The sequence below is a fragment of the Clupea harengus genome, chromosome 19 (assembly GCF_900700415.2).
Source record: "Clupea harengus chromosome 19, Ch_v2.0.2, whole genome shotgun sequence".
Classification (NCBI taxonomy): Eukaryota; Metazoa; Chordata; class Actinopteri; order Clupeiformes; family Clupeidae; genus Clupea; species Clupea harengus.
The window spans coordinates 14,667,487-14,682,486 of NC_045170.1; the positions used below are offsets into that span (position 1 = coordinate 14,667,487).

The window sequence follows — 15,000 nt, forward strand, 5'->3', positions numbered from 1 at the left end:
GGGGTGGGGGGGGGGGGGGGTGGAGTAGTGGGGGGACTTGCAACTTGCAGCGTTTGATCACTTTAACGAGTCCTGCCTTTTACCACCACGTACCTGCAGGGGTGAAATATGTAGCTAGCAGCCTTCCTCCGGTCGGCAACTATTTTTTTTTTTTCGAACGTGTTTACCCAGCGGCGGCCACACTTCTCCTTCAGCACTTTTTTTTTTTTACTCGTTTATTGTGCTGTGTTTGTCTTTTATTAAAGAAGAAAAGTTTTTTTAATTTTTTATTAGTTGATTGCAGGACCTGCTTACTGCGTGAGAAGCAGAAGCCTATCAGCTGGTTTGGGGTTGGGTGCCGTCCAGAGGTATGGAGGGAAATGAAGCAGAAGTGTTGACGCTCCATTATTTTAAGACATTTCCCTAGTGTCTGAATGGCTTTTTTGAATGCATTTTTTTGTGCCACATAGATAAGATGATAAATCACTTAGGAAAGCAAGAATAAAGAAAAACGAAATAATGAGTGCGTTCTCCTCAACGACACCACAAGGCTGCGGGAGAGGAAAGATGAGGAAGGCTGAAGGGAGGAGTCAGAGTGAGTTGTTCTACTGTAGAGAAGGCAGGCGTGCCAAGAGAGAGAGACAGAAGAAAGCGCCTGACAGGACTGACAACTACTGACAATGAGAAACAGAACAGATCTCCAGTACAGACAGATAAGCTTGACAGAATAAAGAGAGAAAAACACAGTGAGAAAGAGAGAGAGAGAGAGAGTCTAAAAGAGGAATTAATAAGGGATATTTGTGCTCGGTCTCAGTACACAGCCATCAGTTTGCATGGCATTCGTGAGCATTGATGGGTGAGGCTTTGTTGTGCCGCTGTGTTGCCGGGGATGCGGGCTTGCCTGCACACCGCACCCAACAGCGACAGCAGATGGCATCACCAGGCAGCTGTTTCCCATGGTGCACTGCAGCTGCCCATCCACGGTGACATACGGCCGCTGTCACCGTGGCTACGCAGGCATTCCGTCCTCCCATGGATCACAGGTGCTCAGACTCGTGCTCAGCGGTGTTTGTTTAACCCCGACAATAGCACAGAAACGGAGAGGGACACAAAACACCTCACGCTTTGTCAAAACACGTCGCCACAACAGATGTCACCAGCTTTTGGTTTCGCAACGCTCATTCGCTCATATTTCTGGTAAAGACAGGCTAGCTTTTTCACACGGATAATGACAAGGTCACCTCAAATATGCGCATCCCTGGCTGGCTGGCTCAGCATGGATGAGACTGGGCAGCAGGCAGCTATAAAGAGAGATATGAAAGTGCCCATCCAGCTGTTTCCTCTGCGCGCCGCCAACCAGTGGAGCTGCAATTACAGAGTGTGCTGAGGTATGATGATAGAGGCCCTCACAGCTGCTCAGCAAATTACAGTACATACTCTCTCACCCTGTTTCTCTCTAACACACTTACTTACATACACACACACACACATGTATGTGCACAATAATGTTCACACACACTCTCATGTACACCCACACACACAGAGAACATATAGGTGTAAAGTAAGGACCAAGTTGTAAACCCTTAACAGTTCATCTCGGGTCAAACTCAGTTAGGAGGTATTCTGTTCAGTGTTGTGGTCAGGTTTTCTTTATCCAGAGCGTTTGTCCCAGTCCGGAGCCTGAGTGATGGAGCCGCGCATTTTGATCTGAGCCAGAGTGTGTTTGATACAATATTGGCCTTGAGTCTGGGACCAGAAATGTTAGTGGTGAGGGAGCCATCTGCTGGTTAAAAAGGGGAATTTCAGTTAAAGGTATATTATTAGCTCTTGAAAACTGTACTCTAAACATAAAGAGCATAGTCTCATAACCTAAATGCCCCCAAAACATATAAAACTATTTTTAATATACAACCTTACAATTCTTTAAAAAAAATGTCACCTTGTCACATCTGTCAGAGGTGGCTGATGGGCGTGTTACTTCAGTTATCTATACCTGTGGACTTCATTGATATAGCTGTCCTGGTTTGGATGTTTCTTTTAGGAAGTATGCAGCTTGGATCACCTTGGGATCATGCATCATCTTTACAATATGCATACGAAGAGTTACACTGTCTCCACTGGAATCTTTACATTGCATATTACATAGGGGGATTACAAGTAAAATATCCTGAAGTAAACTGCACACGTTGCTCCCTAAAAAAGCGTCCCTGCCCGTGGTGACGGAGAGTCGCTACATCCTGTCAGCGGGGTTCCGTGGAGGTCATTCGACTCCGCGGCTGAGTGCCACGTCCATGCCGCACCTCCACCCCTCCTGCCCGTATTCTTTAATGATGCGGCACAAGCTGTGTTTAGGGGACGTGTTTACTCTGTGCGGCAGCTCTCCTGTTTGATCCCCCCCACCCCACACCCACCCCACACACCCACCCCCCAGTAATTATTTGGGGCTTGGGGGTCTACACATAACACGCTCACAGCTGCATGCCAAACAGGCGGCTCTATCCCATAACTTCAATGACAAGCTCTGCTCTCACAGGGGCTAAAGGGGGGCCTTGTAAAGTATGGAGGATGCATGGAGCCAGTGGGCTTTTTATGAAGGACTGTGTTTGGTTAATGGGGCTGAGGGGATCAGGCCATGGGCTTGTGTCTTAATGAAGGCTGCTGCTGTGAATACTAAAGAGAATTCATGCAAAGTGTAAAATAATTTATGTAATGCTGTCAGTGAAACACTTATTCTTTTGGCATCATGGAAGCTTTCAAATTTTAAGTATTGAACACATAAATCGTAAGTAGTTTAGGATTTCCGTGTGGCATACTTGTAGTCTCAACTTTATTGAAATATAATTATTTTAGTAAATGTTATTATATTATAATTAGTGCTGTCAGTTTAACGCGTTATTAACGGCGTTAACGCAAACCCATTTTAACGCCGTTAATTTTTTTATCGCGAGATTAACGCAATTTTATTATTATTATTTTTTTTTAGATTAACATTCTTTTTGGCCTCGCAAACTGTGTAGTAGGCTAACATTACGGTTTGAGTGAATGGTGAGCGCGATACGGCGAAATGGATGATAAAAAGCTTCTGAATGGAAAGTTTACTTTTAAAAGTTGTGTTGTGCAAAAGAAGCGAGCCTCACTGTTGTCTGAAAATGTCAACAGGCAGCTGGCTGAAAGCAAAGAAGTAGTAGGCTTACCTTTTATTGGTAATCTAACTGTTACGGTTCATTGTTTCTGAAATAAGAGGCCTGACTGCTATGATCCCAGCAAACTTGAAAAAAAGAAAATATTAAGCCATGGTTTAACTGCACTATAGGCTGAGTCCTTGTTTACCTGAAATGTGCACTTTATAATTTTATTTTGTACCGCCCTGTTTGGCAATGTTGGTTTTCAATGAAATAAAACATTTGCATAAAGCAAGCCAATCCACTTTTCCATGTTGATAAGGGCATTAAAATAAAAATAAAATGATGGAAAAAATAAATAAACGAAGGGACATTTAGAATAGATAAAAATTTGCGATTAATCGCGATTAATTTTGAGTTAACTATGACATAAATGCGATTAATCGCGATTAAATATTTTAATCGTTTGACAGCACTAATTATAATATGAATTTATTATTTTCAAATTTAGGGGACAATACCAGATTTCCTGATAGAAAAGAAAAGGTAGAGCCCAGGACCCCATGATACCTGTCCGACTAGTCTCTAGTCTATTTAATGGAACACTTTAAAGGCCATTACGCCGCTTATACCACAGATTGATACCACATAGTCTACAAGGGTTATTCCATACATTTCCATCTCAAAGTACCTACTTCTGATTGGATCTGTATTCAAGGTGTCCCCATACTTGTGCATGTATGAAAGTGTTTGCATGAAAGCAGAAGACTGCCAATGCAGCACATACTTCCATCTCTGGCTGATCTGTTGTCTGTGTGACGGGTCTCTGTGCAGGGGAGTTTTTACGTGCCGTCGGAGAACTGCCTGCAGAAAGCTCACACGTGGCACCGGAGACTGTGCCGCCTGCTGCTCATGGCACACCGAGGCCTGCGGACGCACCACACCTCCCTCACCAAGGCCTACCCCGAGCTCCCGCAGCTAGACACCGGTGAGTAGCGTCACAGACCAACATGTACCCTGTGAGAACCAGAAACAAGCAGCGAAACTAATCACCATGTTTTTGGATTGAACCAACTGGTTTTACCCATGACCAAGCTCACACAGGTAGAGACTGTAGAGTGGCATCACACATAGACCAGTCAGAGCAGCGAACCAGCCACCAGAGACAAGCAGCAGTTCCTTTGGTTCTTCATGTCAGTTGTTAGCTGAACCCCTGACTGCCTGAAGGAAGTTAAAGCCCTGTCAGGTTTCTGTGCAGAACCTATCAATTATACCCATAAGCTCTCCATCTGGGTTGAGTTAAGCAAATTTCGTTCAATATAAAATATTCTGTTCAAGTAAAATATCTTGCAGGGTTAGTGCTGTCTTTTGGTACATAGCCATGGAGTTTCATCACTAATTTCTATACTTTTGCAATGTTTGAAAATAGTTTCGGGTCACTATGACCCATGGACAAAAGGGTAAAGCACAAACGGCTGACTTGGGCCTAGCAAGTCACATGAGATCAAATTCAGGGTTGCCACACATACGCTTTCATGTCCTGCTGTCCTCTTGCACGAAAAAAAAATAAATCCATTGACTTCAATGCACCTAATGCATCTCAAAAAATATACTTGTTTTGGTCAGTTTCACCGATTCTCACCGAGTCAGCCTTGAAAGTTGCCAACTGTACAAATGCCCATGTACCAAAAGACAGCACTAACCCTGCCTGAATGGTATGAGTTATCCAACCACATGGTTCCACTAAAACCCTCTACCTGGACCAGTGAAAGCACCCCCTGTTGTGATTTTGTTGACTGCATGGGGAGACGCTTGTCCTGGTTAGAAGGTCATATGGAGCTTTGATGGGTTACTACTGTCTTAGAACATGGATTGAAGAACTGTGTGAAGAAAACCTTAACATTCTGTGTTAATTGTGACTGGTGACACACTTTACTGTGTGTTTGTTGGTCACAAGTAGAGACCATGTAGCATACCAGCTGTAGCATACCAGCTGCAAATGCATAATCATACAGTAGGTTAGTTTCGTATTACCAGTGCCTGACACCCCTGCAATTACAGCTCCTTTGCATCCAGTGGCAACAAACATCTAGCATTGTTAGACGCCATTAGACAACACTTACAGAGGTTAGGATCACGTAAGGACTGTGTAATTGTGCATCATGATTGCAAAATCTGTCGGTGAATTCTCTGTTTTTCCATAGATACAGAGTATTGTAATATAATTGAATGTTGTTGAAATCATGAATGGCTGAGTAATGTAATATAATTGAATGTTGTTGAAATCATGAATGGCTGTATAATGACCTTGAGTGCCAATGCATAGTTGTTGTGCCACTTCACATTATGTCAACAAAGCTTGAAGCTAGAGTCTATTTCTCTATATCATGTGTAATAATGTAAATATGTAGAATAGCTTTAAGTTGTTTGCTTTCGTGAATCTAATGTTGTGCATTTCTTTTTTACAGAGGAACTTCCCATTGAAGAGACCCTGAATCAACTCTCAATAGAACTGCAGGTCAGTGACCAATGTGAAACCACTTTCTCAGAAGTCCTCCTAAAGCATTTGCCATTTTATGTTTGCAATTCACAGACACTTGCTGTGTTTTGATGGCCCTCGATAAAGTGCAGGAAGTCCTCTATAACTGTCATACAGCCTTTTAGAGTTACGGGGAAAGGATTACGTATAATCCTAGACATGTCCCTGTGCAATCTAATGATGTAAATTATGCATCTGAAGATATCATTAACCTGGCATTTTAACAGGGTCTAGGTTTCTCTCACAAACTGTGTTGTATTTCACTGGGAGCATATACATTTCACTGTAAGGACATGTTTGAGTTAATCAAGAGAACACATGGAGGACATGGGCCTATAGTCACAGACTCAGAGATGAGAAATGTTGTGGAGCATACTGTGCTTTAATGAGAGGTGAGATCCCTAGACACTTACAGTGACTGTACCCATCATAGGGCAGCATCAGTGCCATTGAAAGACACCTGTGGCTGTCTTTTTTTGTAGTGGGTGAGGGTTTTGTAGCAGTTACCATACACTACAAAGAACAGAACTCATATAAAGGAACCTTTTTGTTATGCGGTTGTTTTAGCAGTGTGTTAATGGAATATTTTATTTCCAAATCAACTTCAGTGTGACTAGTTCTCAGGGTATTATGGTCTTATCACACACTTATCTTTTTGTTAATGCATTGACCAAATTAACGGCTGGATGTCTTAACATTTCCTTCAGCTGAATGAGGACAAAACTGAAATAATCTTACTCTGGGAGTAAGTGAGGAGAGACTTAGTATTGTTACTCATCTTGACACCAAAGGGCTTAAAGTAAAGGAGATTGTTAAAAACTGTGAAGTTTTAATTGACTGTGATCACATTTTTCACAAACAAGTGAACGCAGTAACTAGGTCAGCTTTTTACCATCTCAGAAACATAGCCAAACTTAGATGCGTTTTCTCAAAACATGATTTAGAGAAAATACCTCTCAGATATGTTTAGGCTGTACACACCTGCTAGACCTATCAGATAATTGGAGAAAAATTTGTTGGTAATACCAATTTTAAGAATTAAAGCTGTTATGCTGCTCAGCTCTGGAACCAACTTCCTGATGACATCAAATGTACTCCAACTGTAGCCAGTTTCAAATCTAGGTTTAAGACCCTACTGTTCTCAGACACTTTTTGTTAACTGAATGAATGCACTTTACTTTTTATTTATTTACTTTTTTTTTCTATGTTCTTTTAGCGTTTTATCTTATACTTTATTTGTCTATATTCTTTTATAATGTACTTCACTGTTTTAATCTCTGATTTTTCTTCTTTTATCTGCTCATTTGTAAAGCACTTTAAATTACCAATGTGTATGAATTATTATATATTATAATAATTCGAATAATTATATAATAGGCCTTGCCTATATTTTATATTTCAATTTCCTAACTATCTAATCTGGTGAGCTTGTGGTTTACTAAAAAGCTAGCACTGTGTTGAGGGGCCGAGCTTTTGAAAGCATTCAATGTTAAAAGCAACATTTGGTTTTGGAGGTACTGTGAGAGTTGGTGATAGTAATGCCAGGCTTGGGTGTGTCTCTTGTGAATGCCAGCTCCAGGGTGGCCATGAGAAAGTGGCCGAGCAGATAAGCAGAGATCTATCCCAACTGTGTGCCCACCTGGCCGCTCTGTGGGCCCAGTTTTTGGAGGCGGTGGTTCCCAACGCCCTGGTGCTGGCGCAACTCACACAGGAGCACCACACACTGCGGGTGAGTGTGCACTCATAGTGTGCGTACTTGCACACAAGCTTAAAATATATACACAGACAGACAGACACACACACACACACACACACACACACACACACACAAACACACACACGTGCATAAATATATACACACAAATAGACAGACACACACACTCAAATGAGACTCAGACATAAATAGACAATACAGATACGCATACATATATGAAATGTAAATGCTCTCACACAAAAAAGATAAATGCAGATGCATGAACACAATTGTAAAAACTCAGAGTACTCATTCAGTGGTGATAATGGTTTTTGCTGTATGGGTTTGTTACATATTTATTACCATTGTCCTGTGTTTCTTGACTAAATGTTGAATGACTCATTCTTGCTTGTACACAAGGCTTTATTTATAAACTGAGACTATGATATGTGCATGATACACAGGTCCGACGCTTTTCTGAGGCCTACTTCTTCACTGAACACCCAAAGGAATTGTCGCTAACCTTCCAGGAAGATCTGTAAGTCCCTTGCTAGCCTGATAGTGTGCCTCTTGTTTTGGCATAATACATGCAAATCCTAATCACACTCTAAGTAAACACACACAGCACGTGAAGGCATGACTTGTCCAATGATCAAGCTATTTGAAAGCAGGAAAGAGAACCTTCTGTTTTAACACATATCTTTTCCCGCTCTGATGACAATGAACATGTAGCTAATTGGAATTTAGCACATGAGTGCTATTTAACAAAAAAACATCTAACAAGTCTCATCTTAAATTACTGTAATTTTCTTATTTCCAAACAATTTAATTTTGTCTGGGAAGTGAGCAAGTAAAATATAAGACTTACCAACTGTAAATGCTTCCTGTGGGTAGTTACCACCTGATTAAAATATAATAATACAGTTTTTAATTCTCAAGTTTCACTTCCTCATAAAATGATCACAGAAACCCACCAGCTGTATAAAACAGGTTCATCATTAACTTGCTCATATTAATTTAATTTAATTAGCATGGAGAAAATCAACCTCATCATTTTGTTTTCTGTTCAGCTTAATTACTTTTAATATCAGTTTTTTTTATACATGCGAATAACACTGCTTACTCCATAAAATGCTCTGGTGCTCACTTGATTCATACTTGGTTACAAAGAATGGATTCAGTTCCCATGTACAAAGGCACTACAATTGCTTGACTCCCACTAGATACCCATTGAATAAAAGCTTCTGCTAACATTCTACTAAATGGTTGATATCTTTAGGATAAACAGACACAGCCAGGTGGCTGGGGAAGTGCGGAGCTCGGATTACCTGACCCGTATGCCACCACTGCCCGTGGAGTGTCTGGACATCGATGGGGACTGGAACAGCTTGCCCATCATCTTTGAAGACAGATATGTGGAGTGTCCAAGATTGGGTGAGGGGCCTTTGCTCGACCCTTGTTTTTTTTAATGTTGGACGACTCCCAGTGAGGACATCACATACAGCTTCTAGCAGTTTGTGTTCCAGAACTAAGGGGACTCATGGAATGTACTGACTAAATAAAAGCATTTATGCATACTGGCATAGTCAGAAGGAACAGTCCCTTAATATCAATTTAGTTCAGTTTCTGAATTCCTTTGCAAGGTATTATGTCTTGACTCATTTCTACAAATTTGCCTTTCAGAGTGGAAACCACAAGTGCCAACATCAGATGACGCCAACAAATCTCCAACGACCACTGATTCTCCCACTACTGCTGCCAATGGAAGTGCCAGTCTGGGCGCATTGCGCAGTGACTCACCTGATGCTTTTGAGGAGCAGCCAGAAAGTGAGGACTGCATGGACCTGCCCACTTACATATCCCTGATAGGACAAGAGATGGACAGTGAATTGTGTGAACCTTGTGGCCCAACTGACCTGACTTGTGGGGACATTACGCCACCATTGTCTTACACACTTGAGGATCAAGGTGAGGCAGAAGCTGAGCTGGAGACAGATGTAGAACTACAAAACAGCCCAAAGATAGGCCTTAGGTATAATAACATCAGACCCAGTGAATTGGACCCATACAAGGGAGAGACTGTCCAAATCGTCCAGTCTCACCAAATACGCCCAGACCTCGACGAGACTATACCCACAGGCAGTGAAGACCCTCTACACGTACATGCATCTTGGGGAGAGGACACAAGAGCCAAACCAGTCACATCCCTTCCTGAAAAAGACCAGCCTGAGAGAGTGGATTTAGAGAATGGGGATATAATGGAGAGTTCTCTTGAGCCACACACAAAGCATATTGGGAACGACGAGGGTGATGGAGACAGTGAGATTGACACTCTGCCAACCCAATCCAGTAGTACGTCTGTGACTCAAGGCCCGCTCATTATCCAACCCACCACGCCGCCGCTGTACCCTGATAGGCGGAGAGCTGAGGACCGCCTCCAGCTTGGGGGCTCAAAGATCATGAAACGCTCCTCCTCCGTGATCTCAGACTCGGGCATCGAGAGCGAGCCCAGCTCTGTGGCCTGGTCGTCCGAGGCTCGAGTGGGCCGGGGTGGAGAGGCGCTACTGCTCCAGCAGACTGGGATCAGGGTTCGCCGGCTGGGCCACCCAGGGTCCCTGGAGGGTCTGCAGACGGAGAGCCACAGCAGCCTGCCCAGCGCCACCCAGGCATCGCTCACCTCCATCAGCTCGCTGCCCTACGAGGAGGACGAGAGACGGATCCTCAGCACACTCACCAAGTCAGCCTCCGCGCCGCACATCAGCAGCCCTGACGACACCGAGGAGGATCTGGAGGCGCTGGAGAACGATACGGAAGAGGTGGAGGTGGAGATCAAAGACAGGGACAATGAAGATGTAGGGGAAGGGGAAGGAGAGAGCGATACGACAAGTGGAATCGAGCCAGACGAAGGAAGTGAACCAACAAAACAAAGACAAAGCGTGGAGCCTCTCTCATCCCTATGGGAGCAACTGGACGGGGGTCTGCTGGATGAGACCCAGTTAGATTGGAGGTTAAACCCCATGCAAGCAGAAGATGTTGATTCCAAAGATACAACCACGAGTCCAGGCAATGCAGGGGAGTTGCGTGGCCAGTTTGACCGAGAGGCATTGTCAATGTTAAGCACTGTACCTGAAGAACTGATGTTCCAGCACTTCATGTCAGGGCAGGGGACTGAGGAGCAGGATCAGATAGCAGCGGAGGAGTGTCTGGAAGATTCTAGCGTTTCTGATGGAGAGGTAGAACTCTGTGGGCTGGAAAGTGAGACGTGTGAGCGCAAGGTGGTGCTGGATTTAACGGCACGAACAGAAGGCGTTAGTGACCACAGTTCGCAACTACAGTTCTCGGTGGAAGATCCAAATTATCAACACATAAATTCCCTGCCAAAAGGAGCTGATGGCTTCTTGCCTACAGCAGATGGGACTGAAATTAGCAGTGGTCTCAAAGAGGTGATACCCAGAGGTGTCACAGAGCCCGCATCCAATGAGAGACAGAGGTGCAGTGACCTCATAGGCCTGGCAGGCATTAACAGGGAGGCCCAGAAAGCAGACGGGGGCCAAGGGGGGCAAGCCTCCAATGGGCCCAGCTCCGGCCTGTCCTTCATGAATAAGAAGGTGGTGGAGGTGGTAAACATGTCCGTGTCCTGTGCCCCCACCTGCCTCCCCTTCTCCTCCGTGCTCAGAGACTCGCCCTCCATCAGCGGCATCTCAACCCGCCAGGCCACGTCTCCCATTACCCATCAGCCCCTGGGCTCCTTCACCATCCTCTCATCCTCCTCAGCCTCGGAGAACGAAGACGAAGAATCCAATGAGAGGATGCTCTAGTGAGTGGAAACTTTTACTCTTGAAAGCTCTCATGCAAAATGTGGAATGTGTGATTTTCCAATGATATTTTTAGTGACAGTCTTAAATGATATATATGTATCATTGCTCTAAAGCGATTAGTTTGCTTCTAATCTAGGGGTGTTGTACCACTCACATCAGCCAAGTGATGGAACAGCAATGTGGTTCAATAATAGACCATAATACTCAGTAATTTACCTCAGTCTCAGTAATAGTGCTTTCAAAGCTTGTCCTGCAATTGAGTCTCTTTGTCTCATTTACATCCAGTTTCTACAAGGCCAAAGAGGATCTGCTGAAAGAGCTCAACCTCCAGGCGACCCTGTACAGTGACCTGCCCCACCTGGCCTCTCGTCTACCCTACTTCCCCCCAGAGGAGGATGAGGAGGAGTTTGAGGATGGCATCCATCTTGTTGTTTGTGTTCACGGCCTTGATGGTAAGGGAAAGAAAAGAAGGGAATGAATTCTGGCCTTGCCAGGTTGTTCATAGACTAGTTTTTTTTAGCTGCTGTTACACACTCTTGCTGTTACTGTTGCTGTGGATAAATGTGTACGTACTGAGAAAGCAATCTTAAGCCATTGTTTTCATTACATTATTAATCATTCACATATTAATGTGTCCACCCTTAGGATAGCAATAATTATAATCCTAATAAGTGTTACTCTCTAATAATGACAGTATTCATAAGTAATGGACTGACTCGTTCACAATTATGGTCTCTTTGTTCTGAAATGTTGACTGAAAAAGTGCCATATTTGATTTTAACCCATTGAGTACTGAAGACTTTTGTTTTACTTGAATGGCTTTTTAATACAACAGTGGTGATTTTGACACTATTAGCTAGATGTCAAATTTGAAGACCAAATGCACAGAACAACATTTAAACAATGGTTGTGGGTGAGCCACAGTACAGCAGTAATTGCAGCAGTTGTTTTCTACCACCTGCCAATGTCGAGAACTGTTCATCTAACATCTGGAATGTTCCTCTCCTTTAAGGCAACAGTGCAGACCTGCGTCTGGTGAAGACCTTCATAGAGCTTGGGTTACCAGGATCCCGCCTGGACTTCCTCATGTCAGAACGCAACCAGGTATGGTCAGGATGATGACAGTCTTCTCTGTGACCACAAACACATGGAACTGAATTGATTAAACTGAACTGATTAATTTGTTACTCGTTTGTTTTGTCAGACGGACACGTTTGCAGACTTTGACACAATGACAGACAGGCTACTGGATGAAATTATTCAGCATATCCAACTGTACAACCTCACCATCAACAGAATCAGGTAGGTTCAGAACTTAACTTTACAACACAAATTAAGTAAAAACATGCCTTAATCCATTTGTAGCATTTTCTTTTGTTTAATTTGAAAAGTTTGAGTCTTTTTGTGTTGAGGGCTTCAGCCAACGTTTTCAAAACTTTCCATTTCCTGAGGCAAGGTTAGCCAAGGTTACAAAAATGAAATGAATCAAAGTCTGTCTGCTACCAGTCTGACTTCTCCATCAATTCTTGCGGCTTTTACAGAAAATCTGTCACATCATAATCACACCACTAGACAGGTCCTATAACACAGACATGCTATAGTAATCTACACAGATCATCAGTCTTTCAGACGTCACATCTTTTTGTCCATCCATACAATACAATGACATCCTGTTACCACAAAGAAACCATAAGGACATTCATCTCACTACAAGGTATAATTTCACACTATTGCCTCGACATCATTTCTCTCCCATAAGCATGGGTTCCTGGCAGCTTTTACCGTGTCCATGAAATGTGGTACTACTTCTCTTTGACCTGATTTGCATGAAATGATCCATAAAGGTATAACATTGTGCATAAAATAACAGGCTTTAGTTTGATATTACATTTCCCTTTTAAGGCTTTTGTGGATAGGACTTTTTCTAGAATATTTATCTGGCCACACAAGGCCATCATTAATCTGATGGCCATTTAAGATCCATCAGTGTATTGATAAGTTGATTTAAAAGGACAGTTTTGATCAGTTTGGATTCAGCATCATGACAGATAATACAAGTTCAGGGGTAACCTGTAGGGGTAGCCTATATAGGGGGAAAGTGACCTGCTTCAGGAGGACTACATAAACACAATGGTATCAGAGATTTTTACTAGCAAACAAATCTACCATGTTTAGTAAAATACTATATGTAAATGATGTTGATGCATTTTTGGGCAAGCAACCATCATGTATGTAGCCTACAAGTCTGTAAAAACACATCACAAATGCTTTTGTAGTAGGCCAATTCCAAACCAGACAAAGCACAAAGATCCTTTCTAATCTCTCATTGGTCTATTGTCACTTAGCAACAGTAGAACAAAAACATCAAGGGGCACTCTCTTTGGTCATTGTTAGATTTACTTATCCTCAAAAACATTCTAATACTTGACCTCCAACTGTCACTCAACTGAAAACAGCATTGTGTTTTCTTTTTGTTGACCATGAATCTGTTTATAGTATAGCAGCATCAGCTAACACTGCATGGCATGTAAAATGTTTCCCCAAATCCCCTGCACATGTGATGTGGAGCTGGAGTGCTTATATGCAGACAATATTTATCCCTTGGCTTAGTTCTAAGCTCTTCAGGGACTACATGTGGCTTTCCAGAGACGTCTGCTTATCAGAGGTGCATTGAAATTCACAAACATTGGCAAACACTTGCAAGCATTTCTATTTCTATGATAGCTTTATGCTGATCACTATGGTTCAGTAAAAGAGGCAAGCAGTGTTTCCTTTTGAATCACTAGTAGGAGGTGTTTACACATTTAGTGACATTTTGCTGAGGAGAAAAAAGGACTTTTAGATTTTATAAAAGGAAACAAATTCCACCAACTATATTATTTGTCAGTCTAAAATGATTGCGAAAATGCATTTTGTCTGTGTAAATGTGAGCACTTAACAAGGGTCCACTTACATCATCTAAATACTATAGTTAACATTAACACAGCATTAAGCAGCATTTAATCTTTTTGTACGTGCTGAAGTTAATAATTTGTTCATGGTAATAAAATGATAAATTCAAACTAGTAAATACAATAATATTATTTTAGAATGTAAAGCATAAGCATTTGTTAACAGATTGCCATGAACATCACCATAACACTTCATTATAAATACTGCAATGCTAATATAAAGTATGGCTTTATACATTACATTACATTTTGTTGGATGATATCTATGCTACTTGTCTACCAGTTATGATCATGCTATGGTCTCAGTACCAGCCTGCAATTGGAAACTATGGCCAGCAGGTGGTAGTATTGCCAAATGATATGGTGTCTAGTAATGATATAGTGTCTAGTAGTGAGCTTTTCCTTACGCTCAGTAATTGGACTCTTTGCCATTGCCATCAAACAACCATGGCATGTGACAGCAAATCATAATAAAGAAATTAACATAAACTGCTGAAGGTACAATAAGGGAATTGCATTATCAGGATATAACTAAAATTAAGCAAGAAGACTAAAAAGGACAAACATTTGACTACAATTTAACCTCTTTAGTTTTCTGTGACATGGGTTTTAAAGCTATGTTGATGCACACAGACACTGAGAGAAAGTGACTGATGAAGCACTCAAAAGGAGACAGAATGCAAAATCTAATGAAATCAAAACTTTCTTTGAAGGAAACTTTTCACAATCCATTTGTCCTGAAGTTAACAATAGGAAAATGGCTTGGGAGTTGATATGCAGATGGAGGGGCATCTGTTGTCATATCATCATCTCTTATCACAATCTCAAAGCATGGAACAGTGTGACAAAAAGGTGCTAAGTTCTGATGTTAGAGAGCGGTGGAAAACCAGAAGGTGTA

General features: G+C 42.3%; 1 protein-coding gene across 4 annotated transcripts in view; it reads left to right on the plus strand.

Moving 5' to 3' along the window:
• The window catches only part of fam135b (family with sequence similarity 135 member B), a 49,033-nt gene that overhangs the window by 28,110 nt on the left and 5,923 nt on the right, over positions 1–15,000 (plus strand). For all 4 annotated transcript variants that reach the window (XM_031585653.2, XM_031585652.2, XM_031585654.2 and 1 more), the window contains 9 exons: positions 3,936–4,089; positions 5,570–5,619; positions 7,214–7,369; positions 7,798–7,871; positions 8,613–8,767; positions 9,017–11,150; positions 11,437–11,603; positions 12,164–12,255; positions 12,356–12,453. In XM_031585653.2, coding sequence (XP_031441513.1) covers positions 3,936–4,089; positions 5,570–5,619; positions 7,214–7,369; positions 7,798–7,871; positions 8,613–8,767; positions 9,017–11,150; positions 11,437–11,603; positions 12,164–12,255; positions 12,356–12,453 — 3,080 coding nt within the window. The remainder of the gene's footprint in view (positions 1–3,935; positions 4,090–5,569; positions 5,620–7,213; positions 7,370–7,797; positions 7,872–8,612; positions 8,768–9,016; positions 11,151–11,436; positions 11,604–12,163; positions 12,256–12,355; positions 12,454–15,000) is intronic.